Source organism: Caretta caretta, chromosome 14, assembly GCF_965140235.1.
Source record: "Caretta caretta isolate rCarCar2 chromosome 14, rCarCar1.hap1, whole genome shotgun sequence".
NCBI classification, from domain to species: Eukaryota; Metazoa; Chordata; order Testudines; family Cheloniidae; genus Caretta; species Caretta caretta.
The window spans coordinates 46,773,923-46,801,566 of record NC_134219.1 but is presented as its reverse complement, the minus strand read 5'-3'; the positions used below and the strand labels follow the sequence as shown (position 1 = coordinate 46,801,566).

General features: G+C 49.3%; 3 protein-coding genes across 7 annotated transcripts in view; 2 read left to right on the top strand and 1 right to left on the bottom strand.

Annotated features, from left to right (window-relative positions):
- LOC125621688 (C-type lectin domain family 2 member B) overlaps positions 1–3,139 on the top strand; it is a 37,570-nt gene extending 34,431 nt beyond the window's left edge. For all 3 annotated transcript variants that reach the window (XM_075119565.1, XM_048818822.2, XM_048818820.2), the window contains one exon: positions 7–3,139. In XM_075119565.1, coding sequence (XP_074975666.1) covers positions 7–145 — 139 coding nt within the window. In that variant the 3' untranslated portion in view covers positions 146–3,139. The remainder of the gene's footprint in view (positions 1–6) is intronic.
- Positions 2,130–15,290, top strand: LOC142069147 (C-type lectin domain family 2 member D-like). 2 transcript variants are annotated; one of them, XR_012664989.1, is made up of 4 exons: positions 2,130–2,216; positions 11,290–11,393; positions 12,218–12,462; positions 12,987–15,290. XR_012664989.1 is itself a non-coding variant. In XM_075119566.1 (3 exons), the coding sequence occupies exons 1-3, from the start codon at positions 2,196–2,198 to the stop codon at positions 12,354–12,356; spliced, it is 264 nt and encodes an 87-aa protein (XP_074975667.1). In that variant the 5' UTR covers positions 2,130–2,195; the 3' UTR covers positions 12,357–15,290. The 2 variants fall into 2 exon arrangements, 1 of the variants encoding a protein (XP_074975667.1); XM_075119566.1 differs by having other exon boundaries at positions 12,218–15,290.
- On the bottom strand, positions 15,215–26,206 carry LOC125621673 (killer cell lectin-like receptor subfamily F member 1). Of its 2 annotated transcripts, XM_048818802.2 has the most exons (6): positions 26,101–26,206; positions 22,480–22,578; positions 20,340–20,501; positions 18,746–18,900; positions 17,591–17,703; positions 15,215–15,706 (listed from the first exon to the last, which is right to left on the bottom strand). In XM_048818802.2, exons 1-6 carry the CDS (start codon positions 26,183–26,185, stop codon positions 15,583–15,585), a joined length of 738 nt encoding a protein of 245 aa, XP_048674759.1. In that variant the 5' UTR covers positions 26,186–26,206; the 3' UTR covers positions 15,215–15,582. The 2 variants fall into 2 exon arrangements, with proteins under 2 accessions (XP_048674759.1, XP_074975665.1); XM_075119564.1 differs by lacking the exon at positions 22,480–22,578.
- Between the last annotated feature and the right edge of the window lie 1,438 nt (positions 26,207–27,644).

The window sequence follows — 27,644 nt, the reverse complement described above, 5'->3', positions numbered from 1 at the left end:
TCGCAGGTTTACGGTAAGAGGAGAAGGCGACTGCGCATACCTGAGCGACGGCTTTGCCACTTCGTCGTGGTGCTCCACGAAGCGCTACTGGATCTGCAGCGAACCCGACGGGATGCGAAGGGAGGACGCAATGCCAGGGGACTGAAGGGCGAAGCCTGGGGAAACGCCTCCAGACCCAGCTGCCTTACACTCCAAACATCGCTCAAGAAGATCCTTGATAGAGCTTGACAGTTGTTTTTTTTTTTTAATAAGCCTCTCTTCTGATTTTCTCTGTGTTGTGGCCCCTGTATAATCCTCTCCTTCCTGGTTGTGTACTAAGACCTGGTCTACACTTAAAGCTTAAAACTCACTCCTGAATGCTGTAGTTAGGCCGACGTAACCCCCAGTGTAGTCGCAGCTAAGTTGCCCTCGCTACCGTCACTTGGGAAGGCAGAGTTCTTACAGTGATGGAAAACCCTCTTCTCCCATGGTAGGAGATATCTATGCTCTGGGGCTATGCCAGCGTAGTCCGCCGCCATGTCCCCATACCGTAGATACGGATAAAACCCCTTCCCAGCTTCCACTGCTGCTGTCTGTCAGGGGGTGTCTACACCTCAATGAGGGTACGTGGGGGTTACGCTACCCACCCAAGTCTTTACCCAGGGTTCCAGCCTGCGCAGCTGCGGCATCATTGCTCCAGTGCTAGCTGGATTAAAATTAGCTTGTGTACGTCTACATTAATTGCAGCCAGACCCTGTGCTTGCAATGTAGACGTACCCGCAGCTCTGCTGGGCCGGCTGGACGGGGAGGCAGCACAATCGAAACAATCTTAAATAGCAACAGGGTAAGAAAATCCACAGCAAGCAGAGATGTGAAACACAACATCCTCCCAAGGGAAGGAAGCTGCGGCAAGACACAAGCAGCCAGGCTGTGGGTTTTCTTCGGTGGTTGCAGAGCCAGGCTCCATTCGCTCATGCTGTCTCCCGACACCGAGCAACAAAGTTGTAAGTTAAAGCTAAATGGGACCGGGATCTGAACTCCCCAAAAGGCCCTTTGTTGATGCTCATTCAGAGCTACCTCCTGCATAGGGTCGACTGGGGTGTGTTGTCTCCCGGATCAAAACGTAGTTATTCCATCTTTGATGGAGAGTCTCTGTTGTGGAGCCAACAAGATAATTAAGGAGGGCCAGAAATGAGAGGCAGGTTCAAATGGAAATCGAAATGTCTGTATGTTTGAGAGTGTTAGGGCCTTGCTGGGCTTATTGAGACTGGAAAGGGAAGGCCAGGCATGCGTGCCAGAAGTTGATAACTAGCGAGGTGAGCTAGCAGCACAGGTAGAGAGGCGGCTGCGGAGATGCCGAGGAGCGGCGTTTGCCCTCGTGAGAAGGCAGCCGGTTTTGTACTCTGTAGTAGCAATGCGTCACCAGTGCGTTCCAGCGACAGGAATTTGCCTACAAACTCCTAGGCAGAGCAAATGCCTTTTACTTTAATTGAGGCCTCTTTACGAGTTCCAGGCAGAGAAGCTGGAAGCGCGGCTCCCGGCACTCTGAGCCTGTCCACACTGGCGCCTTAAAGCACTCAAACTTGCTGCATTCGGGGGGAGGGCAGTGTTTTTTCACACCCCTGAGCCAGGAAGTTAGAGCGCTTTGTTTTGCCAGTGTAGACGTGGCCTTAGATAAGTACAAAGGTCAACGTGGTCAAACCCTAAGACGTAGAGTTTTTAGATGCTGCAAGGTTCATTTTTTAAGTGTTGCTTAAGAGTTTAATTCCCCTTGGACTCCTTTGCAAGCCAAGTTACGAGTACTTTTGTGGAGGACAAGATGTGTATTTTCCCCTAGTTTGGGTATTTTGTAGCTGCATCGTCTGTTCAGACCATGGGAGGCTGAATCTAAATAATTGAAATGTGGAAAGTCTCACAACTCATGAAAATTAATCGGGTGATGCCATGGAGTGTTCACCTCTTTAACGATTTGCTGTTCACTACTTTTGTTTTATGAAGTTTGATATGACTTAGTCATTCCTATAAGCTAACTGTAAAAGAAAAAAGCACCTTATTTTTCCTTCTGTTGTAATTTGCTCATAGTCATTGCTCATAAAGTTTCAAGCTGGGGGGTACCTCTTGTTTTGTTTAATCTGTCTCCCCTCCTTCTCACTTAGAGACAATGGAGTATTTTCTAACGAAAAGTTTGTCAGAAAATAGGTCTTCGTTGAACATGAATGGATGAAACTTCATTTTCAGTGAGTTCATCTTTTACGTTTTCTGAAGTTGTTTTTTTTTTCTTTTAATTTATTATCAAAACCATTTCAGGGGGAAGCCCAACTTTTCCAGAATTTTGTAAATGTCTTGAACTGTGGAGTTTTTTTTCATTCTTCTCTCCACTGTCTGGCTGCCTTCCAACTTTTGCCAGGCGGAAACGAGTAAGAGCGTTTCCGAAAGTAATGCTTTGTGTTCAATTAACCTTTCAAAGTGAAGGTGTTCCTTAAAAAAACTACAGGAGTACTTGTGGTACCTTAGAGACTATTGCTCAGATAAATTGGTTAGTCTCTAAGGTGCCACAAGGACTCCTGTGAATACAGACTAACACGGCTGCTACTCGACCTTAAAAAACTACCCCCTTCACAGACCCATACAAACCCTTTCTCACTCACTGTCTCCAAAGTGGAAGAAATTGGGAATGAATAAAAACATGTAAGTGGGGAAAGAAGTTTTGCACTTAAATTGTTCCATTAGGATGTTTGAAAGGGGATATTTTTTTCCTTGTGAAAACTTTTGTAAGGCAAAATGCTGCTTTTCCAGCTAGCTCTAGTCTTTATTGTTGTTGGTCTCCTCTTATGTATTGGTTTATTTTTATTTTTTCCCCTGACCCAATGCCATCTGCTGGGCTGGAGAAGATACTGCAATGTTGTCTAGGTTTATTTCAGAGCGCCCTGATCTGCTGTGTAGAGACCAGGGCTGGGAGGATCAAGGTGGATTTGAGCCTAGCTGGGTGGCTCTTCCAGGCGATCCCAGTATGGAAATACCCACTGCAAGCATTAAAATAGGGGGGAAGCTAATATACCAATCAGCGATACAAACTCAATACAGGGATTATTATACAGATTTAATGTGCCTAGCTCTGTGACTACTTGTACTTGTAATTAAAATAATTATTCAACACTCAGATGCCTGTGTTCAAGAAGATCTGTCCTCTCAGTCATACTTTCACATCTGCGCCTGCGAAGTGCAGCTCTGCGAGGTTTCCATTTGTACGTGTGTTTGCATGCGGACAAGTTCATTCTGTGCATGCACATGCCCCATGGGGGGTGCTGTTTCTCTTGTGTATTTCTAAAGCGTCCCAGCACTGACAGAGTGGAGGGTGGCGTTTTTGCAGGCCCTCCACCTTTGAGAACTTTACCCTAAGCCCGAACCTTAGTCCTGTGTTTCCCTTAATCAAATAGGAGATCTGTTAATGCCATTTAGATAGGACAGCTTCCCTCTGGCAAATACACTTAACATCACCACTGCACATTTCACTATGAATCTGATTCTCCTTCCACACCCGACATCCAGAGCATGGGGTTGCATCCCTGACCATCCTGGCTAATAGGTCCATCCATGTCTATCTTCCATGAACTTATCTAGTTCTTTTTGAACTCAGTTATACTTTTGGCCTTCACAACATCCTCTGGCAAGGAGTTCCACAGGTTGACTGTTTCCTGTGTGTAAAAATACTTCATTTTGTTTGTTTTAAATCTGCTGCCTATTAATTTCATTGGGAGAGCTCTGGTTCTTATGTGAAAGGGTAAATAACGCTTCCTCATTGACTTTCTCCACACTGCTCATGATCTTATAGACTTCCATCCTCTCCCATCTTAGTCGTCTCTTTTCCAGCCCCAGGCTTTTTACCCTCTGCTCATATGGCAGCTGTTTCACACCCTTCATCAGATTGATCATATCTGCATTACCACGCACTGTCACACGGCAGCTGAGATAAAGCCAGCTTCCTGTGGGTCAGCCTTTGCTGATGTGTGGGAAGCCCGTTTTCCATCTGCTCGCCTTCGAGCCAGCGCTGATTGGCCGGTGTTCTCTGGTTGCTTAACTCTGGGTGCAGCCCACCCTTCCTGTGTAAAGAACCGCTGGTGGGGGAAAGACAGTGCTGCAGTTTCCTGCCTGGATGTAGGCCCCAGCTCAGTCTGTCTGCAGGGGAGTTTGCTCCCTTGCTTGGGGGGCTCCAACACTGGGATCCACAGAGAGATGTGCTGATGTCGGCCGATCATCTGGCAGCCATGCACAGAAGCTAGATACCCTGATCCATCAGTCCCAGGGCTTTCTGTCTCTCCTCTCTTCACCAGCTTCCTGGCAGTCCAGCTCCCCCAGATGTGGGTGTAAGAGAAACACACGACTGATCTGGGACCATCCCCATCCCCAGTGTGACCCTACTGAGGTCAGCAGCGTGGTGCAAAAGATTAATGCATCAACTGAGCTAATTAATTGATGGATAGATTTACGCCAGAGGTTATTTGAATCCCTGCAGTGTAATAAGTTTGATGCGGATTTCCTAGCCTCCGGGGACTGCACTGGGGCAGAAGAGGTAGAAAAAGGCTAATGAAGGCCCACTCAGTCCAAACTGAGACAGCCAGAGGGGGATGATTAAAAGGAAGAGCCTTGCTCACCTGCAGGCAGAGAGAGCAGATCTGAGGCTGAACTCGATCTCCCAGAGAAGAGGTTAAATTTCTGTTACTTCGTGCTGGCTTTGGGCGTGGAGTGCCCCAGAAAGGGGAGAAGTTCGGTAAGTGGCCCAGCTAGAGAGTGAGGTCTCTGCAACCCAGTCAGTGGTGGAGGATTGGGGGAGAAGCCCAGCTGGGCCGCTGAGGCTGAGGGCCTCACAAGGGGGTGCTCTAGTAAGGACATGCTATAACACAAACTGCATTTGGTCCTGGCGTGAACGCGTGAGACTCCCCATAGAGGGAATGGCAGTGGGGCACGCTCGTGCTAGGGCAGCCCTGGGCTTCTAACGCTGCGGATGGAGGGTGTGAACTAAGTTTAAGGCACTGTACACCCTGCTGTTAGGACTTGCTTTCCAATAGCAGCCAGAGCAGACTCACAGACTAAAAGCGTGTAATATTGACACCTAGCGGCCAGGAGACATTTGCTCTCCCTCTGCTAAATGGTGATGAAAGATATTGGGCGTTAGGACACGAGCCCAGCAAGGCTAGTCCAATATTCTGCCCGGGGGGGGGCGGGGGTTTGCAGAGCGAACCTAGGGGAGAGGTTTGCATTTGAGACCCCGGAGAGCTAAAGCCAATGCTCACTCCACAGCACGTTGGAGCTTCTGAAGAAGCCAGGAAGGTTCCCCATGGGTTAAAAAAATTCAGACAGCTGTGATTTATTATTACATGTGTTGCAGTCACACCAAGTCTTCAGCAGAGATCAGTGCCCCCCCCCCCCCCCCCCCGGTGCAAAGATAAATGAGACACACTCTCTCGGCTGCATAGCTTACAACCTACAGAGATCAGAGGGGTAGCCGTGTTAGTCTGGATCTGTAAAAGCGGCAATTGTCCTGTGGCCCCTTATAGACTAACAGACATCTTGGAGCATAAGCATGCATGCATCTGAGGAAGTGGGTATTCACCCACGAAAAAGCTTATGCTCCAATACTTCTGTTAGTCCATAAGGTGCCACAGGACTCTTTGCCAATCTACATAGACACTTTTTCACAGACAAGAGGGACAGGGGAGAGAGGCACAGAGATAAATACAATAATAAAACCGCTTTTGTCATAAATATAACGGGAAGGATAAACACCTTTAAAATCCCTCTGGGCCAGAGGAAAAACCCTTTCACCTGTAAAGGGTTAAGAAGCTAGGATAACCTCACTGGCACCTGACCACAATGACCAATGAGGAGACAAGATACTTTCAAAGCTGGAGGGGGGGAGAAACAAAGGCTCTCTCTGTCTGTGTGATGCTTTTGCCGGGAACTGAAAGGAATGGAGTCTTAGAACTTAGTAAGTAATCTAGCTAGAGATGCCTTAGATTCAGTTTTGTTGAAATGGCTGGTAAAATAAGCTGTGCTGAATGGAATGTAGATTCCAGTTTTTGTGTCTTTTTGTAACTTAAGGTTTTGCCTAGAGGGATTCTCTATGTTTTGAATCTGATTACCCTGTAAGGTATTTACCATCCTGATTTTACGGAGGTGATTCTTTTACTTTTTCTTCTATTAAAATTCTTCTTTTAAGAACCTGATTGCTTTTTCATTGTTCTTAAGATCCAAGGGTTTGGGTCTGTGTTCACTGATGCAAATGGGTTAGGATTTTTATCAAGCCTTCCCCAGGAAAGGGGGTGTAGAGTTTGGGGAGGATTTTGCGGGGAAAGACGTTTCCAAGTGGGCTCTTTCCCTGTTATATATCTGTTAGACGCTTGGTGGTGGCAGCAATAAAGTCCAAGGGCAAAAGGTAAAATAGTTTGTACCTTGGGGAAGTTTTAACCTAAGCTAGTAAAAATAAGCTTAGGGTGTTTTCATGCAGGTCCCCACATCTGTACCCTAGGCCAATCTACATAGAAACTTTTTCACAGACAAGACGGACAGGGGAGAGAGGCACAGAGATAAACACAATAATAAAACAGCTTTAAAACAATTAAAATCACATTTACGTATGATTAAGGCTACGATTCTGTCATGGGTATCTTTATTAAAAGTCACAGACAGGATGCAGGCAATAAACAATAAATGATGGATGTCCAAACCCCACTGCCTGGGGTTGAATTACTGGAATGTTCAAGAAGTCATGGAGGGCTCATAAAAAAAAATAAATAAAAATCACAGCATCTGTGACCTCCGTGACAGACTCGTAACCTTACTTATGATAGCAAATATTACAAGGGAACATAAAGGTCTAGTCAGGGCCCCATAGTGATGGGGGACACGCACACACAGTCCCTGCCCCAAAGTGCTTATAATCTAGACAGAGGAAGATCTCATTTTAAAGATGGGGAATCCAACCCCAATGGCTGGATCTAGGTGCCCGGTTACAGGACCGGCTACAGCCGAGCTGGGAGAAGGAAGAGAAAAGGGACAATTGCAATAGGCCGGATTGTAAAACAAACCCGGACGGATCCCCCCACACGCAGGCTGGAAGAGAACCAGGCTTTGGAGACCAGCAGGCTGTTCAGAGGGACACTGGACTAGCTTGAAATAGAGACAGATCATTAGAGCCCTGAGCGGATACAAACATTTGGATTCGCATCGTAATTAACTTGTAGCCGACCCGCGATCCGCACTCCACCTTTTAAAGTCTTTTGTTAGTCTCTACGGTGCCACAAGTCCTCCTTTTCTTTTTGCGAATACAGACTAACACGGCTGCTATTCTGACACCTTTTATAGGTATCCACAGCAGCACCCAATCTCCCTGTCAAAGGCTTGCACGGATAGAAAAATCCAGATCCACAGCTGATCCGCAAAGATAGTAAACAACCACATCCGCGGATATCCAGTGGATTGTCCCTGGATTTGCAGGGCTGGACAGATCATCACACACTAGCTTCTCTACAACTCCCCTCTCCAACAGTGGCCAAGGACAGGTGAAACAGACACGTGCTCAAAGGAAAAGGCAAAACGAGTCAGAGAAACCATGTTGGCGGGGGCAGGAGGGATAGAGAGCAGCTACCTTTCAGTTTTACCCATTTTCAGGGTGATTTGCAGCTGTACGAGCTCCCAGCCCTGTAAACACCAGGCCACATAAGTAACTCTGCTCACTTGGGTCCCCGTCTTCTGATCAGCTGTGCAGAGCTGGGCTCCCAGCAGACACCAGTGTCCCTAAACACCGATCTGGCTGCCCTCTGGGGGTAGTTCCACACCACAAGGGCTTCCTGAATCCAACCCACCTCTGGGGCAGCGTTTTTCAGACCAAGACGGTTTTCCAGGTCATCTGCTTGCCTCCCCCTCCTGCCCAGAGCCAGGGACAGAACCCAGGAGTCCTGATTCCCAGTGCCCCCTGCAGCTCCAAAAGCAGAGGTTTTCTTCTAGTTCCAGTCCTCACTAAGAAGCTGCTTTGCTGGCCAGCAGGGAAGCGCCCATGCAAGCTGGTGGAACTGAATGAGAAATCCTGCGTTTAGAGATTGCCTTTCACTGAGGCTTAGAGGCCAAGGAAAAGCCTGGGGGATGTATTATCAAAGACAGCAGCACCCGCACCCCCTAGGAGCTCTGAGACTCATCCCCCCCCCCCCCCCCCCAGCACTTCCAGAACTGTTTGCTTCTCCTCCCTGAACACAGACCAGCCATTCTGGAGGGCAAGGGCCCCCGCAAGGCACTGCTACAAAGGAAGTTCACAACTTACCTGCTTGAAGACCCCCCACTTTCTGTGCCGCATCCCCTGCAGATGACCCTCCCCCCCCCAGCCATCTCCCCCTCTCTGAGCACGAGGAGTGCTCTGAACTCCCCATATTCCAAGCCAGGCAACACAAGCCCCTAGATAGCTAGATGACCAAAAGCCCGCGATTTAGTCTGGAAGAAGAGTGGTGATTGGCTATCATTAGCGTACTGTCCCCTGACTGGACACAGGGTACGGCCGTTGTATCGAGCAGCAGAGAACAGAGCTGTCGCTCACGAAAGCTTATGCTCAAATGAATTGGTTAGTCTCTAAGGTGCCACAAGTCCTCCTGTTCTTTTTGCGAATACAGACTAACACGGCTGCTACTCTGAAAAGAGAACAGAGTGTAGCAAATTAACAGTGATCAACATAACGTGCGGGAAACCACAGGGCTGGGAGGGGCCCCAGCTGGTCTCTTATGTATTTAGACAGCTGCTGTGTATTCCCTCCCAAACACCTTGGGGTTAAATCAGCCGTAGCTCTATAGGAGTCCATGGGCCAGATCCCCGGATGAACCCACTACTCTAACCATTAGACCGCACTCCCTGCTCAAAGCCAAGGATGGACCCGCCAGCCAGTAACTGCTCCCCTGCGTGCTGCTGTCTAGGAAGTAGTTTGTGTCACCCGCTGCCAATGGGCGTGTGTCTCCGTAATAACTAGACTGTTTGTGGCCATCTAGTTTGCCTGCCTGAATGACGCAGGTCAGAGAACCGCACCTCCCAAAAATTCCTAGATCCGCCCTGGGCACATTTCCAGGCCACTGGGCATGAGAGAGGGGCCTGGAATTCCCCTCTTCCCCAGCTGTAATAAATAAAAAACAGGGTGCCCGGTTCCACCCACTTGAGGGAGGAGCATAGCCCTGGTTTTGCTTGATCTCTTCTGCTTCTTGAGGACAGGAGCATGGGCTGCTGCATCTGTTTTCTCTCCTGACAGTGGAGGTGTTTTCAGGGTATTGCTGTGTCTATCCATACTGCCCTGGGGCCCCAGTAATCCCTCCCTCTAGTCTAGTCTGTAAATTCTTGTACCACAGCCCACGGGATTACCGGTGCTTGCCTAGAGCAGTGGTTTTCAACCAGGGGTACATGTATGTACCCCTGGGGGTACGCAGAGGTCTTCTGGGGGGACGTCAACTCATCGAGGTATTTGCCTAGCTTTACAACAAACTAAAATTTCATACAGGCGATGACTTGTTTTTACTGCGCTACATACTACACACTGAAATATAAGTACAATGTTTCTATTCCAATCAATTTATTTTATAATTCTATGGTAAAAAATGAGAACGTCAGCAATTTTTCAGTAACGCTGGGCTGTGACGCTTTTGTATTTTTATGTCTGATTTTATAAGCAAGTAATTTTTAGGTGAAGTGAAACTGGGGCGTACGGAAGACAAAGCAGACTCCTGAAAGGGGTACCATCATCTGGGAAGATTGAGAGCCACTGGCCTAGAGGACAGTGAGGGTACGTCTACACAGCAAAGAAAACCGTGTGGCTGGCTCCTGCCGGCTGACTTGGGATCTCGTGGCTTGGGCGGTGGGGCTGGTTCATTGCCGTGTCGACTTCTGGGCTCGGGCTCTGGGACCCTCCCACCTGTAGGGTCCGGGAGCCTGGCCTCCAGGCTTAGCCCAGGTGCCTACACAGCAATGGTGCAGCCCTGAAAGCCTCAATCAGGTGGCACAAGCCAGCCCCAGGTGTCTAGTTGCTGTGTAGACATGCCCTGAGTTTCAAGCAGGCACCAGGCTGGGTCTGGCACCACATGGCCTGGCCGACTGTCTCCGTATTTATCCTGTGCTCATCCTACCGCCTTCCTCAGTCATCCCCACTGAGTCAGAATCACCCAGGGAACAGCCAGACACAGGGAAACATGAGTCACCCATATGTGACGGTGCAGGATTTGAGCAGTGGTGTTGTAGCCGGGTCAGTCCCAGGATATACAAGGTGGGTGAGGTGAAATCTTTTACTGGATCAACTTCTGCTGGGGAGAGAGATGAGCTTCTGAGCTACACAGAGCTCTTCTTCAGGGCTGGAGAAGGTTCTCCCAGCCTCACAGCAAAATGCAGGTCGCCGAGATCGCTGTGACGCCGGGAGCGTCTTACTCAGGTCTGACGGAGATCTCCGTGTGCCCCGAAAGCTTGTAAAACAGGAAGATGTAACACAGAAACCATTGGGCTTGTGCCTGCATCCCAGTGCCTCAACCAGACAGCCTCAGTTTCCCCCTCTGTGAAATGGCACTAATGATTCTGCCCTCCTTTGTAATGTGCTAGGAGATCTATTTTATGAAAAGCGCCAGGTACAAGCTAGGTATGATTAATTATCATTATGATTATTACTAAAGATTGTGAGGTGTTCAGATACTCCGATAAGGGGAACCCTGTGGGAAAATTCACCTTTTTCTGCAGCATGGGGCATGGGCCACTTGTAGCTTTAAGCTAGAGTGAATTGTGGATTCTCTGTAACTTGAAGTCTTTAAATCATGATTTCAGGACTTCAGTGACTCAGCCAGGGGTTAGGGGTCTGTTACAGGAGTGGGTGGGTGAGGTTCTGGAGGTCTAGAAGATCATGATGGTCCCTTCTGGCCTTAAAGTCTGAGTCTTGCAGACAAGTTATATCTGCCCCACTCCCCCATCAGATATCCTCACCAGTACCCCACTAGATACCTGCCACTGTGCCCAACAGCAGTGAGTAAGCATCTTAGCTGAATGTTGCTATTAAAACAATTAGCAGCAAAATAGTTAACATTGAGTTGGACACCATTAGGTTTCAGAGTTAACACAAGTGGAGCTGAACTGTGCAGTTCACCGCTAATGTATGAGGCTCTCTGCAGATTCAGGGACCATCTACGCTATGAAAGCGATTTGTTTTAGGCAGCAGGTCCCCTTGAAACAGTGACTGAAAATAGCTTAACCATTTCAACAGCATTACAGACGATAATGAATAATGTTTTTTTTTTTTTTAAAAAAAAGCAGTTCATTATGCGATATAAAGGCATCTCTGAGTTCTGGATTGGCCTAAAGCGAGTATTGGCACAGACCTGGCAATGGGTGAATGGCGAACAGTTCAACAATCTGTGAGTCCTTTTCAAGCTAGTCACTTTGTTGGGTTCCAAATGGGAAAAGGGCTGAACTCGGGCAGATTAAAAAAATTTGTTACTTCCAAAATCACGCTGATTACTTTTCTCCTTTGTGACATTTCCCCCCAGCTTTTGGGGTTCATCCCCATTGCTGACCTAGCAGATCAGCAGGCTGCATGCCTTTCCCCTCTAACGGGCAGCGTAGGTGGAAATGAGAGACCCATGGTATTTCCTGAAAAGTTCAGTAAGGATTTAAGCCCAGATTTTAAAGGTACTTAAGCGTTACTCAGAATTTCAAAGCCTAAATAACTTAGGAACATAAGTCTCAGTTTCAAAAGTGCTTTAGGCATGTAAATCACTTCGGCCTTGCACTGCTGAGCAGAGGAGCAGTGCCTAAATACCTTTCACAATCTGGACCTTAGCCCTTCCACCTCCTCCCTAGTGGGGAAGAAAGTGGGAAGAGAGTCTCCGGTGCCCATGCTGAGTCAATGCCAAGTGCAGAATGGCTGCTGGTGAAGAATCTGGCAGGATAATCACTGAGGTCGTAGCCGGGCTGCAGAAATAACCATGCTTGTAACCCGGCTATGTTAAAAGAGTTAGGTGTCTTGCATTGCCAGTGTGGACGGACGACCGTTCCTTAACCCTGCTGGAGATCAACCTGTTAGTCTCTTCCTCCCCACCCCTCTTGCCGGGAAGAGTTCGAGTGGAATGAGTGATGCAGGAAGGGGGCGATCCTGAGGGGTTTCACTGGACGGGCCCCTCTGTTGGGGCCCATACCTGGCCCCCGCCTGACTCTAATCACCCGGGCGTCTCCGTCGCAGGTTTACGGCAAGAGGAGGAGGCGACTGCGCATACCTGAGCGACGGCTTTGCCACCTCGTCGTGGTGCTCCACGAATCGCTACTGGATCTGCAGCGAGCCCGACGGGATGCGAAGGGAAGACGCAATGCCGGGCGACTGAAGGGCGAAGGCTGGGGAAACCCCTCAAGGCCCGGCTGCCTGACTCTCTCCAAACATCGCTCCAATAAGATCCTCAATTGAGCTTGACAGATTTTATTTTTTTTTTGGTAAATAATCCTTTTTTCTAACTTGCTCTTTATTGTGGCCCCTGTATAGCCCTCTTAGTCCTGGTTGCGTAACTGAGACCTGGTCTACGCTTAAAACTTAAAACTCGCTCCGGAATGCTGTAGCTAGGCCGACGTAACCCCCAGTGTAGATGCAGCTAAGTTGCCCTCGCTACCGTCACTGGGAAGGCAGTGTTCCTGCAGTGATGGGGAAACCCCTTCCCCCACGGTAGGATGTGTCTGCTTTGGGGTTATGCCAGCGTAGTCTGCTGCCATGTCCCCATACTGTAGACATGGATTAAAACCCCTTCCCGGCTCCCCCTGCTGTTGTGGGTGCGTCTACACTGCAGTAGGGGTATGTGATAAAAGCAATGAAGGGGCAGCAGCACTGGGCTAGTCGCCCAGGTCTTTACCCTGGGTTCCAGCCCGTGCTTCTGTGGCATCATTGCCCCAACACTAACTAGATTGAAATTAGCATGTGCATGTTGTACGTCTACATTAATGGCCACCAAACCCTATGATTGCAGTGTGGACGTACCCGCAGCTCTGCTGTGCTGGCCGAGCAGGAAGGCAGCACTGCCTGAGGACAAGCTTAAACAGCAACCGGCTAAGAAAATCACCCTCCCTAAGGAAGGAAGCTGCGGCAAGACACAAGCCGCCAGGCTGTGGGTTTTCTTCGGCTGTTGCAGAACGAGGCTCTGTTCGCTCCCGCGGTCTCCCAACACCGAGCAACAAAGTTGGGAGTTAAGGCTAAATGGGACCGGGATCTGAACTCCCCAACGGGCCCTTTGTTGAGGCGTCTAGTGATGCCTCCTGCATAGGGTCCACTGTGTTGTGTTGTCTCCCAGATCAAAACGTGGGAGCTGCATCTTTGACGGAGAGTCTCCGTTGTGGAGCCAAGAAGATAATTAAGGAGGGCCAGAAATGGAGGCAGGTTCAAGTGGAAATCGAAATGTCTGTATGTTTGAGAGTGTTAAGGCCTTGCTGGGCTCATTGAGACTGGAAAGGGAAGGCCAGGCATGCGTGCAGGCCAGAAGAAGTTGATAACTAGCTAGGTGTGCGAGCAGCAAAGTTATGGAGTTGCCGGCACCCTGTGAAGAAGCTGTGGAGCTGTCCAGGAGAAGTGTTCACTTTGTGAGAAGGCAATGGGTCTGTACTAGCAATAGGAATTGTGGGTCGCTGTCACCCTCGTATCCCACCCACAGGAATTTGCTTACAAACTCATAGGCAGAGCGGATGCCTTTTAATCTAACAGAGTTATCTTTCAAGGTGAGTTCGAGGCAGAGAAGCTGAGGTCTGTAGAACCCTTTTGATTGCACTTGACTTTCCCCGTGATCAAGTTTTTAATCAGTGAGCAAAACAAACTGCAAAATCTGATTCAGGGTAAGCAGGTGGGTTTCCTGACCTTGCTAAAGAAACTTAGATAAGGGCAAAGATCAATATGTGCATAAAACTCTAAGACTGAAGAGTCTTTAGATGCTTTAAGGTTCATTTGCAAATGTTGCTTAAGGGTTTAAATCCCCTTGGACTCACTTGCCAGCCAAGTTACAAGTACTTTTGTGGAGGACAAGATGTGTATTTTCCCCTAGTTTGAGGGGGGCTGGGTATTTTCCAGCTACATCATCTGCTCAAACCATGGCGGCGGAATCTAAATAATTGAAATGTATAAAGCCTCACAACTAACGAAAAATTAATCATGTGATGCCATGGAGTGTTCGCTGTTCCCCTCTTTAATGATTTGCTGTTTACTTCTTTTGTTTTATAAAGTTTGCTATGACTTTGTCAGTCCTATAAGTGAACAGTGTGAAAAACCAACCAATCAACCAAACAAAAACCCTTGTATTTTTTTCCTTCTGTTGTAATTTGCTCATAGTCATGGAGTTTAAGGCTAGAAGGACCCTCTTGTTTTATTCAGTCTCTCTTCCTTCATTCTAACTTAGAGACAACTGAAATTTTTCTAATGAAAAGTTTGTCAGAAAACAGAATTTAGTTGACCATTAACTTTTTTTTTCCAGAAACTTCGTTTTCAGTGACTTCATATTTTAGTTTTCTGAAGGGTTTTTGTTTTTTTCCCCCCCAACACAATTTCAGGGGGGGGAAGCCTCAGTGGTCTTCAGAATTTTGTAAATGTTTTGAAATTGTGCTGGTTTTTTTGTTTCTTCTCTCCACTTTCTGGCTGCCTTCCGACTTTTGCCACATGGAAAACAGTAAGAGCCTTTCTGAAAGTAATACTTTCACTTTTAAACGTTAACATAACACAAAGTATTCCTTAAACGACCCTCCTACAAACCCTTTCTCACTCACGGTCTCGAAAGTGGAAGAAATGGGGAACGAATAAAAACATGTAAGCAGGCAAAGAAAGTTTTGCACTTAAATTGTTCTATTAGGATGTTTAAAAATGTTTGAACGGGTTTTTTTTTGTTTCCTGTGGAAACTTTTGCAGGACAAACTGCTGCTTTTCCAGCTACTTTCTAGTCTATATTGTTTTGTTTTTATTTTTTCCTCTGGCCTAGCACCATCTGATGGGCCGGATTAGACATTGCAAAGCCTAGGTTTGCTGCAGGGCACCCTAATCTTCTGCTGTGTAGCTAGAGTGGAGACCAGCACTGGGAGAAAGGTGAGTCAGAAGCAAATTGTGTTTGAGATTAGCTGGGTGACTCTTCCACACTATCCCCACGGGAAACACTCACTGCAAGGATTAAAATGGAGTGGGGGAGCTAATATACTAATCAGTGGTACAAACTCAGTACAGGGGTTCTTGTATAGATTTAATGTATCTAACTCTGTAATTACTTGCACTTGTAATTAAAATAATTAATTAACACTCTGAAGCCCGTGTTCATGAAGATCTGTCCTCCTACAGCCATGGCCTGCGAAGTGCAGCTCTGTGTATGTTCCATGCGTATGTGCCTTTGCATGCAGACAAGTTCATTCTGTGCTTACACGTGCCCCTTGGGGGTAGCTCTTTCTCTTGTGTATTTCTAAAGCGTCACAGCACTGACAGAGTGGAGGGTGGCGTTTTCCCAGGCCCAGCAATGGCCCTCCACCTTTGAGAACTTTACCCAAAGCCCGAACCTTAGTCCTGTGTGTCCCTTAATCAAATAGGGGCTCCGTTAATGCCATTTATATCAGGACCGCTTCTCTCTGGCAAATCCATTTAAAGGTACCACGGCAGATTTCACCACGAATCTGATTCTTCTTCCACACCCCACAGCTGTTTCCAGTGTCAGGGGCCGACAGTGAGACCCTGCAGAAAAACAAAGAAAGTCACCAGGGGCATCTAGATCTATCACCTCGCTCCTAGAGCAGGACTTGCTTGTTGTTTAGTAGCACTTGATTCCCCTCCCCCTCCCCCCCCCCAGGGTTCAGATACCTCACCAAGCCTGTAAGGAGCTGATAGGGAGAAAGAGAGAGAAACAAACCAACTGTGATGGGGATTAGTCTTGTTGTTTCATGCACGGCAGGAACGTGCAGAGACAGTGTGGGGGGAAAGGGGTGACTGCTAGTGTAACCCAGGCCTGCTGGGGGTTGTGCCCTGTCCCTGTCTAGTGGCCTAGAGGTTAATGAGTCTGCTACAGCCTCGCTTTTAGCTCATGCATCAGGGCAGGGCTAGTCAATTATTTGTTTGCCAAGGTCCAGATTGCTTGGTCAAAGCCTAGCCAAGGGCCGGACTCCAGAGAAACCTTTTTCACGCCACACTAACAATAATAAGTAAACGAAAAGATTTAGCGGTCCGTTCAAAAGCATCTGGAGGTCCAGGTTTGGCCCGCAGTCCGCCTACAGCCTACCCCTGCAGCAGATTCTCATGCGCTAAGCTTCAGAGGTCCCAGGTTCAATCCCACCCGCCAGTGACCAGGCTCTGGCGCCGTTACCCAAGAGCCTCATCAGAACAGAATCTCGGTGGACGGGGATCTCTGTTACAAACCTGCCACGAGGGTGGGAGAGGGCGGCCATGGCTACCGAATTACTTACCCACCCACTCTGCTGGGCTTAGGTGAAACGCACACACCCAGAGTGAATGAGAATAGACTCTGCCCATCTCTCCTCCGCAACTTTGTTCCCTCTAGCTGTCATGGGCTCCCCGAATCCACCAGATTAATTATAAACCGTGTACTCCGCTTCTGCATAGGGTCTCCCATCAGCCAAACCGTGCCTCGCTTGACAGAGCCTCAAACTTTCTCTGCCCCCCTTTTTTTTGGGGGGTAGGTGGCAAGAGCAGGGGGCATGAGGGAGAATTACTATAACTGTCGTGCCTAGGAGCCAGGATCCCATGGTATGAGGCGCTATACGTTAGTTACTAGGTGTATTATAGTAGCACCTTTGCGCATCGGCGCCAACTTCTCCTAGCACTGGTGGGTGCTCGCGCCCCCCTGCCCTGGCCCTGCCCTCCTCCTGCCCCTGCCCTTCCTCAAAGTCCCCACCCCAACTCCGCCCCCTTCCTGCCCCTATTGGACTCCTTCCCCAAATCCCCACCTCTTCCCCTGAGCGCGCCGCGTTCTCGCTCCTCTCCCTCCCTCCCCCAGCTTGTTACGGCACAAAACAGCTGTTTCGCGGCAGCAAGCGCTGGGAGGAGAAGCGGGGACAGCGTGCTCAGGGGAGGAGGCGGAGGTGAGTTGAGACGGGGGGGCGGGGTGGGGAGCCAGGCTGCCAGTGAGTGCAGAGTACCCACCAATTTTCCCCCGAGGGTGCTCCAACCCTGGAGCACCCATGGAGTCGGCGCCTATGCCTATGAGCTCCAGTCTGGGAGCAGGACCTGGGTGTGCTAGGAGCTGTACAAACACAGAACAAAAAGACAGCCCTTCCCCAGAGAGTTTCCAACCTAAGTATAAGAACAGATGGAGACAGACCGGGGAGTACAAGGGAACAATGAGATGAAGGTCAATGGATGACATTGCAGGTTGCATGCACACCTGTCGCATTGGAGTAAGACTGCCGTTTCAGCTGGAGATGTTGCAATCACTCCTTTTTTTGTGGCTCACTTTGAAAATACGGCCCTTAACATGTGAAGCCGAGGACGAAAGTGACCTTCTAGTTCCAGCCCAGCAGAGGTTTGCATTTGGCCCCACGAACAGCCAGAATGATCAAGTTACAAGGTGATTCCAGACTTAAATTCAAAACAGGAAATACTCACCCTGTTTGATTTAACAGGGAACCATCCAGCCACGTCCAGTTTCTCTTGGAGGTTGTCAGGTGCAGTCCAATCCAAATAGGGTATTTCCCCCCTGTGACGTTATTTATGAATGCCTGTAAAGTGTAGGCCAGGTATACCGATAAATGTAACTGCCCGTAATTCGAAAGAATTTAGGCTCCTTCAGTTGGTTTTGAAATAAATGGATATAAGGAGCCAAAATTACCTTCAAGGATCTAGCCCTAAGTTTTGAAGTTCTGTGCCCAAAAGAAAGCAGAGTATCGGACATGCAGGACCCTAGATACTGTAGCTCTGCAGCTATGTATCTATAGCTTTCTATATAGTAATGAGTGAATAGACACAGTTGTGGCACTGAATTTTAGCTGTCAAACTCTTCCAACTACATCCCCGTGGCGTTTGGAGCGGAACTTTTTTAAACAGTACGTGCACAAAGGGATTTGCACCTCTGTATACACCTCTGTGGACGTGGGCCTTCGTTTACGCTCAGGATTATCAGAAAATGGTCAGTGGGATTTCACTATTTTCACGTGCTCCGTACGGCATCTTAAGCCCAACGCTGGTTTCCCGTGGCAGTTGTTTTTACACTCAATCCTCCGCACTTATCTTCTGGAATGGAATGATTCTAGGGTTTCCTGTGGGTGTTTCCATCCTCCGGAGAACTCTTCTCCCACCAGGGGGAACCAGCTTGGCCTTTGCGAGTCTAACTTTACAGCCCAGGCCTTGGGCTGGTTGAGCAGCCAACGTGACTCTAGAATAACCGATTACCAGAACGTGAGTGACTCGAGTGAGGTGATAGCCTACCCGGTCCAGGGATTGGGATGCTTGCTGTGACTCAGGACGCCTGGGTTCTGTTCCCTGCTCTCCCACAGACTCACTGAGTGATCTTGGGGCAAGTCCCTCGGTGCCTCGGTTTCCCCAGACATACTGAGGAAACTGGGACACAAAGGGAAATTGCCCATCTGTCTATCGGGGCTGATACTGACCCATCTCACGGGGTGTTGAGATTAAAGCGTGGGAGGTGGTCAGATACTACAGAATTTGGGGGTGGGGGAGAGAGGTTAGAAGAGCACTGCATTTTGATAGGTCGAGCTCGACATCTCTCCAGCTGAAGTTCCCATGCCCTACTATTGACTTTACCATCTCACGCTGGTCCTGGGTCATGAGCATTTGAGAGCTCTTCACCAAGCAGTCGTCACGACTCTCGTTCCAGTTTTTGCTGTCTTTAGAAAACCAGTAGCACTTGTCCCCATGCAGCAGCCAGGTCAGGGGACAGAGTCTGCACCCGGGGGCCTCTGGAAGGGGAAATGTAAAGAGTTGAATTTACTGGGACTAAAGACTCAGCAAAACTGTGCAAATGATTTTGGAGCCTCCCGGCTAAATATGGTAACCAGGGACTTTTCTCTCTTGTAGAATTTCATCCGCTGGGAGAAAAGCCAGAATTGGAATAGCTGGGGGGTTGCAGGTCTAGATAGAGGGGCACCAGCAGAGCTGTGGGATGGGGGCACCCCAGGGCTGGGCTTGCAGGAGCTGTGAGTTAGGCGTGAGGGGCGCTGGCGGAGCTGTGGGGTGAGGAGAGCCCAGGGCTGGGACAGCAGGAGGTTGTGGGTCGGGACTGAGGGGATCTTGGTGGGGGGAAAAGAATGACAGGAACCCAGATGTGAATTAAGGTCTCCTGGGGCCCTGGACCAGAGCAAGTGGGGAGGCCCTGGTGCTGGGAGTGTGGCCCTGCTCCACCCCTTCCGTCTGCGGTCCCATCCCCATCCCGCCCCTTCTGCCTGCAGCCCCTCCCACAGCCCCCCCCCTTCTTCCACATCCCTGCCCCCATCCCACCCCTGGCCCTGGCTCGTTCCTCCCATTCCCCATGGCCCCACTCCTTTCTGTCCTGCCCCCGCCCCTGCTTGCTCCTTTCTGCCCCTTTGCCCCACTGCGGAGCTGCGACCAGAGAAGCTCTGTTCCCCAACTCCTCCAGCCCCAGGGCCACGGTGGGGGCGGGGGGGGAGGATTTTTCTGTGGCCCCCAAATTGGCTGCAGCCCCTAGGCATGGGTCTCCTGGGCCTGTGCGGTAATCCACCACTGCAGGGCTCCCACCCCGACACCTCCCAGCTGTGTGAATGCCCCCCCATCAGTAAACCCTGTTCCTAACAGTGGGTCAAATGCCCCCAGACTGCCTTCTCCTGGAGTTCGGGGAGGGGAACCAGCCTCTCAGTCTTCCCTCCCCCATCCTCAGCTGCTGGGACATTTCAACCACTACAGGAATTGTGGGGAGGGAAGGGGAACCACACCCACCCTGACCTACCCTGCTTCTCTAACCAGTTCCCTTTCCTCTTCCACCCCCATCCGAAATAAGGGGAAGCTGACAGCCTGCGTGGGAAGGTCTGCTGGCCTTCAAAATAATTGTCATCATGTAGCCTGATCTCCTGTGCAAGGCAGGCTGGAGACCTTCCCCAGCCCAGTCGCATCTGCTTGAGCTGGAGCACGGGGTGGGGCTGTTCATTTTTCAGACAAGGTTCAGATGTGCAGGTCTGCAGCGAAGGAGCCCGGAATGGCCCAGATCAGCCGCGCTGGCATTCAGGGGAGCTTGCCCGCAGAAACCTTGATGTTGTGGGACCACGCGAGGCTGCTCTCGGCTTGACCCAACCCCGCCCCGGATCTGCGAGCAGCACCCGTGATTTGGGTCACAGGGAGCTCTTCCGCGGACGGAGCCGGGTGGGCGGAGGGGAGTTGCGTTTACCTGCTGAGCTGCTCCGGGGGGAGTCGCACAGACGCTGTCTTAGGTGAGACGCCAAGCTGGAGTTGCAGTCTGTACCATGTCCATTTCTCCCGGTGACCCTGTCGCTCTCGGGGGCCACGGAGGCTGCGCCGGTCTCTGCTTTATGGCAGGCGCCCTGAAAAACTTTATAGTAGCATCGGTGTGAATGATTTAGGGTTGGAATGGTGAGAACACGGGGTTGTAATAGACCAGGGATCTCAAACGCAAATCACCACAAGGGCCACATGGGGACTAGTACATTGGCCCGAGGGCCGCATCGCTGAAACCCTTTCATACAACGATACACAAGTATAGTCAAAAATGAAGAGTAATATAGTATGCTCTTAAAAGTCAACGTATGAACTTTCATAAAACTGTAACGCGAAGAGGGGTTTTAATAAAATATAAACACCTGTAACTATTCCTTATGTGGTCAGTAACACTGATGATGATCTCTACACTAACAGTCTATCAACATAGCTGCAATGGCAGGAACTTTTTAAAGTAACTATTCATACAAAATACGTTGCCACTTTTAACCAACATTCTTCCCAACTACTCACAGCAAAGAATCACACATGCTGAACTTCATACCTCAGACTGCTCGTCTCGTCCATGAGGCCCCGCCTCTTCCCCGCCCCCATTCCAACCCTTTCCCCAAATCCCCACCCTGACCCCGCCTCTTCTTCGCCTCCTTCCCTGAGTGCGCCGCATCTCTGCTCCTCCCCCCTCCCTCCTGGAAAGTCCTAAGCGCCACCAAACAGCTGTTTGGTGGCGGGAAGCACTGGGACATAGATGGAGGAGCAGGGATGCAGCGTACTGGGGGGAGGGACGGGAGCTTGGCTGCTGGTGGACTCAGCGCCTATGGCGGGCCGCAGGAAATAATTCTGTGGGCCGCATGTGGCCCGCAGGCTGCATGTTTGAGACCTTCTGTAATAGACTATTTTTGAGGGTCTATTGACTGGTACGGAGTGCAGGGGCAGATATGGGGATAGATAGATAAGGTGGTGTGGGGGAGGGTGGATGGATAGATAGATAAGGTGGTGTGGGAGAGAATGGATGGATAGATAGATAAGGTGGTGTGTTGGGGGTGGATAGATAGATGGCTGTGTATGGGGTTGGATAGATAGATAAGGTGGTGGTGGGAGGGTGGATGGATAGATAGATGGCTCTGTTTGGGGATGGATAGATAGGTAAGGCGGTGGTGGGGTGGCTGGATAGATAGATGGCTGTGTACAGAGATGGATAGATAGATAAGGTGGTGGTGGGGTGGCTGGATAGATAGATAGATGGCTGTGTACAGAGATGGATAGATAAGGTAGATAGATAGATAAGGTGGTGTGTTGGGGGGTTGGATAGATAGATTGCTGTGTATGGAGATGGATAGATAGGTAAGGTGGTGGGGGTGTGGATGGATAGATAAGGTAAGGCAGTGTGTGGGGTGATAGGGTGGTGACAGATTGATAGATAATGGTGAAGGGACAGATAGACAAGGTGGTGTGGGGGGATAGATTGTTAGATAAGGCAGCATGCAGGGTGCTGGACAGATAGAGAAGGCGGTGCGGGGGCGGGGATAGATAGTCAGATAAGGTGACATGGTGGGGGACAGATAAGGCAGTCTGTGTGGGGATTAATAGATGGCTAGATCATTCATTACAAACATTCAGGTCCATTCCACATTAGCAAAGGGAAAGTTGTCCTGAATGAGTCACTTGAATGGCATACGTCAATGTTATCTTGTTCATGTGACATGTCCTGCCTGGGTGAAGTATTGAGTCATCTCTTAGCAACTGGAATAGAATCCTAAATTGAGTTCCTGCCCCATGGTTACAGCATTAGCCTGGGACCTGGGAGACGTCCCTGCTCTACCACAGGCTTCCTATGTGACCTTGGTCAAGTCATTTTGTCTCCGTGGGCCTCAATTTCCCCATCTGTAAAAGGGGATAATAGCTCTGTCTCACAGAGGATTAATTTTAAGGTTGTTCAATGTTCAAGATTGCCTAGTGCTCAGGAACTCGGGTAATGCGGGCCTGAGGGAGAGCAGCACTGTGGAGGAACACAAGAATGTTGGATACCTCGCTGTACCCCCAAACAAGTGGATGGGTGGCCTCGAGCTACTCACCCCAGACGCTCAGGACCATCATAGCTCCCAGCAGGACGACGTTTGCAGCCCAGCTGACCCTCTGAGCTATCTGACGCCAGCGGGGAAAGTGATGGCATTCTGTAAGAGTGATGGCATTTTGACTAAGCACTCTCTGCTAAGGTTAAGTGAGCTAATAATAATTATAAAAGGGGCTGGAGCTTAGTTAGCTCCTGCTGGTTCAGTCTGTCTTTAAAAAAAACCTCCAAACTGAGACAGGTCTCCCTTATTGTGATAACAGAGACCAGTTTGTTAGACAGAAATATGCCATGCTTCGGAGCCCCCCTGTGACTGTCTAGCCAGAATGTTGCATTGTAACTTCTGGAACAATAGAACTGATGAAGACTATGAATTTTCAACAAAAACAAAACAATTCCCCCCCAACCCCCCATCACCAAAAACTGAAATATTTTGATTTGGAAATGTTGCTTTATTTCCTCCAGGGACTTGTAGTTCAGGTTCCTCCGCTTCTCATTCTCCTCTGTAGGCCAGGCTCCTGGTTGGACTACATCTCCTATGATACCCTGTGGTCTCCTCTGTTGGGGGGGAGAAGATGGGCATCAGGGTGTCCCTGGGCCCTGGTGCATCATGGGAGATGTAGTCCAGCTGGGGAGCCCACCCATAGAAAAGACTGGGCACATGAAGAAACTAAACTGCAATTCCCATGTGGCACCAGGGCAAAGAGTTTTATTTTCAGGCATTCTGGTTTTTTAACCAAAGAACCGACTTACGTTTTCTGCAGAAAGCAAATGCTGCTTGCAAGCAAAAAATTATCTAGCCGAAAACCCAATTTTCCATTGAAACTTGACTCAACAGAAACATTTCAACCAGTCCTCCCTGTGAATTAGTAGCACACAGGCTTACACCTCTTAGGCCTTCGTTGTCTAATATGACTCTAGATGGTCTCACCGTCCATCTAAATAATGGATTCATTTGTATTCCTGCTATGATTCATGCCTCGATATCTACCACCCACATTTTTTCCTGCATTACCAGGCCAGTATATATTCTTATCAAAAACTCAAGGATGTGTTAAATCTTGTGACGCAGGCACCAGCTCGCAGCTCTGACTGGTAGCAGTCCAGTCGCTTGTGGAAGAAAGGAAGAAACGCACAGGCACTAGTCGGCCTCATTGCGGTCTTCGCTCCTCTTTGTGCTCTCTCAGCCTGTGACCTACATGAGGCTCAGCACAATGCCTGGGGTGTGAAGTGAGAACTCTGTGGGGAAAGGCTACAGAGATGAACGGCCAGTTGTCACTGAGCTGAATTTGTTGCTGGTTTAATTGTGTCAGTTTAGTTTGGTGTCAGCCCTGATGGGAACGCTGGGTGAATACTGTTACCAAAAAAAAAGAGCAACCTTTACTCTCGGATGTATTAGCTGGAGCGTTGTAAGCAAGATGCGAGGAGTATGGTTCTGCTCTACTCAGCACTGATAAGACCTGAGCTGGAGTACTGTGTCCAGTTTTGGGCACCACGCTTCGGGAAAGATGTGGACAAACTAGAGAAAGGCCAATGGAGCACAACAAAAATGAGTAAAGAAAACAGGACCTACGAGGAAAGATTAAACAAACCCAATTTTTTTAAGTCTGGAGAAGAGAAGACAAAGTGGGGACATAACAGACGTTATGTACATAAAAGTTTGTTGTAAAGAGGAGGGTGATGAATTGTTCTCTTTAACCACTGAGGACAGGACAAGAAGCAACGGGCTTAAATTGCAGCATGGGAGGTTTACGTTGGACATTAGGAAAAACTTCCTAGTTGTCAGGGTAGTTAAGCGCCAGGGACCTGGGGAGGGGAAGTTGTACAATCTCCATCTTTGGAGGTTTTTAAGGACAGGTTAAACGAACACCTGTCAGGGATGGTCTAGAAAATACTTAGTTCTTCCTCAGTGCAAGGGACTGGACTAGGCGACCTATCGCGGTCCCTTCCTGTCCTACATTTCTATGAAATTCTGAAGTCAGTGGGAGTTCTGCTATTGACTTCAGTGGGGCTAGGACGACACCGTCGGCCGTGGGGCAGGGTTAAGGCCATGCAAAGTGAATGCTACTCCACTTGGGGGAGGTGGGGGGGATGAGAGCTTTAACGGGCCATGCTGCCCCTAAAGTGAGGGATAGTGGCTGAACAGAAGTGGATGATTCATGGTTGCCTCTGGTAGAGAGCCCTGGTATGAAATTAATTTGCCCCCTTGCAGCCTTCAGCTGGGGAGGAGAGGCAATAAGGTGGGGTCGATTTTGCCACCCCGGAGGGGGACGGGAATTCCCCCCAACCCCAGGAGGGGGTTTAGCTGTTACAGGCAGAGCTGTGTCATAATGCACTGCGGGAGGTTTGTGGGGATGTGTTAATGTGACCGATGCACTTTGAGTATTGGTCACACACAAGAGAGAAGGAGAGTGATTTCTCTCTATCCTACGGAGAATCGACCACCTCCAGCAGTAGACACTGGAATCATTACCCCTCGTCTCCTCTTGCCCCCGACCCCCAGCAGATCTTCCATGTCTTCCTGCAGCGGACGCCCCCAATCTCTCCACCTCTCTCTGTACCTCCTCAGCCTCTGCCAGAATCTGGTCCCAGCTACCCTAGGGCAAATACAGAGTAAAGCAGTTAACTGAGGAGAGTCACTCCAGATTTACAGTGGAGTCACTGAGACCAGAATCCATCCCTGACTGCACTGACTGCAGTGGGGGTCGCTCCAGATCGACTAAGATCAGACTCCAGCCCTGAATCTATTGATGTCAGTGGGGTCACTCCAGATTTACAGAAGAGGTCAGAATCCGGCACTGAGAGCTCACTCTGGATTTGCACCGGTCTAACAGATGAGAACCTGGCCTTAATTCTATTTCTGTTAATGATTCAATATTTGTGTTATAGTCATTCCTAGCGGCCCCCTCGCACTGAGCGCCGCCGTACACACACGGTAAAAGAAGAGCACCTAAGATTTTGCAATCTAGTTTAAGAGACGATGTTACAGGGGAACAAATCAACAAGACCACTCAAGGCTCCCGCTAAAGTAACAGAGAGCTGAATCAGTAAAACACCGAAATCCTAGTCCTCCCAGATTCTCGTGCTAATTACTGCTCATCCTTCCCCAGACATGCCCATTGCACCTCTTTCTCTGCTCCTCGATTTGCCCCCATCTGTCCCACACACAAATCCCATAGCGAAACCTGTACAATTCCTTTCTTTAACCAGGTTTCAGAGGAACAGCCGTGTCAGTCTGTATTCGCAAAAAGAAAAGGAGGACTTGTGGCACCTTAGAGACTAACCGATTTATTTGAGCATGAGCTTTCGTGAGCGACAGCTCACTTTAACCAAGAATCCTTAGAGGTCCTATCCTACAACTCGCCTGCATTCAGATCAGCGTGTAAGGCTACAAGCGGCCATGAAGGGTTCTGAGACACATCACTATTCAGCAGGTTCTCAGAGCGCGCTCTATTGTGTTAAAGGATTACAGATCCCAATCCAGACCCATGGGCCAGTGCTTCACCTGACACTGAGCAGAATCAAGGTGCTGTACAATCTCCCTTAAAACTCCCCGTGCTGCGGCATGCCTTAGAAATACAGTATCACGACCATCGTGAGAACATAGGTGGTAAAATCCACTTACTGAGGTGGTGAGAAGGTTGGGGTCGGCTGGTGAGGGACGAATCTCCACGGATATTTAAATCAGCATAGACTATTTCCCCAGCCATGGCTGGTTCAGCCGAAGGCGAGTGCACGCCCAGGGGCTGGGGCTCTGAGAAAGGGGCAGCTGCTTCTTTATATGCGAACGGAGACAGGTGACTCAGACAACATCAGGAAGTGGTATCAGGCAGAGGCTGCTCAGTGTTTTTTTTCCCTACCTTACTGAAGGCTAATGAAGACACCGACTCCATATTCTGCTCTAGGGTGATTATGTTGCAGAGCCAGAATTTTTGGGGTGAAAGCATATTATTACGTTCATGGCATATCCAGAGACAAATTAGATGAAAAACATAAAATATTGTTGATGGAAGATTGCAACGTAACAGGACTTTAATGCTGAGAATTTAAAACGATGACACATAAGAACCCCAAAACAGTGAGAGACAAAACAGGCTGCTCCCTGAGGCAGAGAGGCACAACTCAACCCCCACCTTGTGCAAAGTCAGTGCTTTTCAAACTCACTGCTGAGACCCATATTGCAGGCTTCCCTACACAGTGCCTTAGCCTGCCAGCAGGACTAGGAACCCCCCGGAAAATTTTAAGTGATAGTTTTCAGAGTAGCAGCCGTGTTAGTCTGTATTTGCAAAAAGAAAAGGAGTACCTGTGGTACCTTAGAGACTAACCAATTTATTTGAGCATAAGCTTTCGTGAGCTACAGCTCCCTTCATCGGATGCATGGCTGTAGCTCACGAAAGCTTATGCTCAAATAAATTTGTTAGCCTCTAAGGTGCCACAAGTACTCCTTTTCTTTAAGTGATAGTGTAACCCACACACCATCTGAGTGTGGTGTTCTGTAGTGGCACTGAGACCACTTAAAGAGAGAGATAAAAGGAGTCTGCTGTATGGCCTTAACTAACAGCCAGTCGGCTTTTAGCTCAAGCACTAAGATCCAGAGGTCCCAAGTTTGATTCCGCCCGCCGACGACTGAGGGGGGTCTGTCGGTGTTACAATAGCATATAATTTTTTTGCACAGGTTTCGATACCACACAGATCATGGCTGTTCCTGCATCATCAAGAAGCCGCTGCCTTTTGTGTGGGAAACAGGAGCTGTGAGCGCTCAAGGGATGAGCCACACAGCGGGCAAAGCTGGGAAATGGTTTGACAATCATGCTGGGCCTGGCATTCATAAGGTGTCAGCTGGCTGCGGCCATCTGGAACCGAGGCACCTCCAGCCCTGTTCGCCACAGCTGTAAGAGAGACATACGCTTGGTTTGATGTCTGTGGTGATCATGGCTGAGTTCCCCTTTGTGGGCTCTAGCAAAGGCTACTCGGCAGGAGGCTGTGAAGATGCGGGTGCGTCTCCTTTAAGCAGGCTGCTCGGCGGGCAGACTGGGGGAGTTTCCAGAGAGGAAAGCCCCTCTGGGCAGCACAGCATGTCTTCAGTGAGGTACGGGCTCCTCCTGAGCCCTGCCTCAGTCAATGTACACCTTAAAAGGCCGTGAAAGTTTTGGGGAAGCTGAAAATGGG

Excerpts from the sequence above, each read along its gene's own strand:
- LOC142069147 (XM_075119566.1), top strand. The coding sequence starts at position 2,196 with ATGGATGAAACTTCATTTTCA. Across the intron at positions 2,217-11,289 it reads TGGATGAAACTTCATTTTCA|CAGTTCATTATGCGATATAA; the intron begins GTGAGTTCATCT and ends TTTAAAAAAAAG. Across the intron at positions 11,394-12,217 it reads GGCGAACAGTTCAACAATCT|GTTTACGGCAAGAGGAGGAG; the intron begins GTGAGTCCTTTT and ends TCTCCGTCGCAG.
- LOC125621673 (XM_048818802.2), bottom strand. The coding sequence starts at position 26,185 with ATGGCTGGGGAAATAGTCTATGCTGATTTAAATATCCGTGGAGATTCG. Across the intron at positions 20,502-22,479 it reads GATGGTCCTGAGCGTCTGGG|TTTTTCAGGGCGCCTGCCAT; the intron begins GTGAGTAGCTCG and ends GCTACTATAAAG. Across the intron at positions 15,707-17,590 it reads TCCCTGTTAAATCAAACAGG|GGTCTCACTGTCGGCCCCTG; the intron begins GTGAGTATTTCC and ends GTTTTTCTGCAG.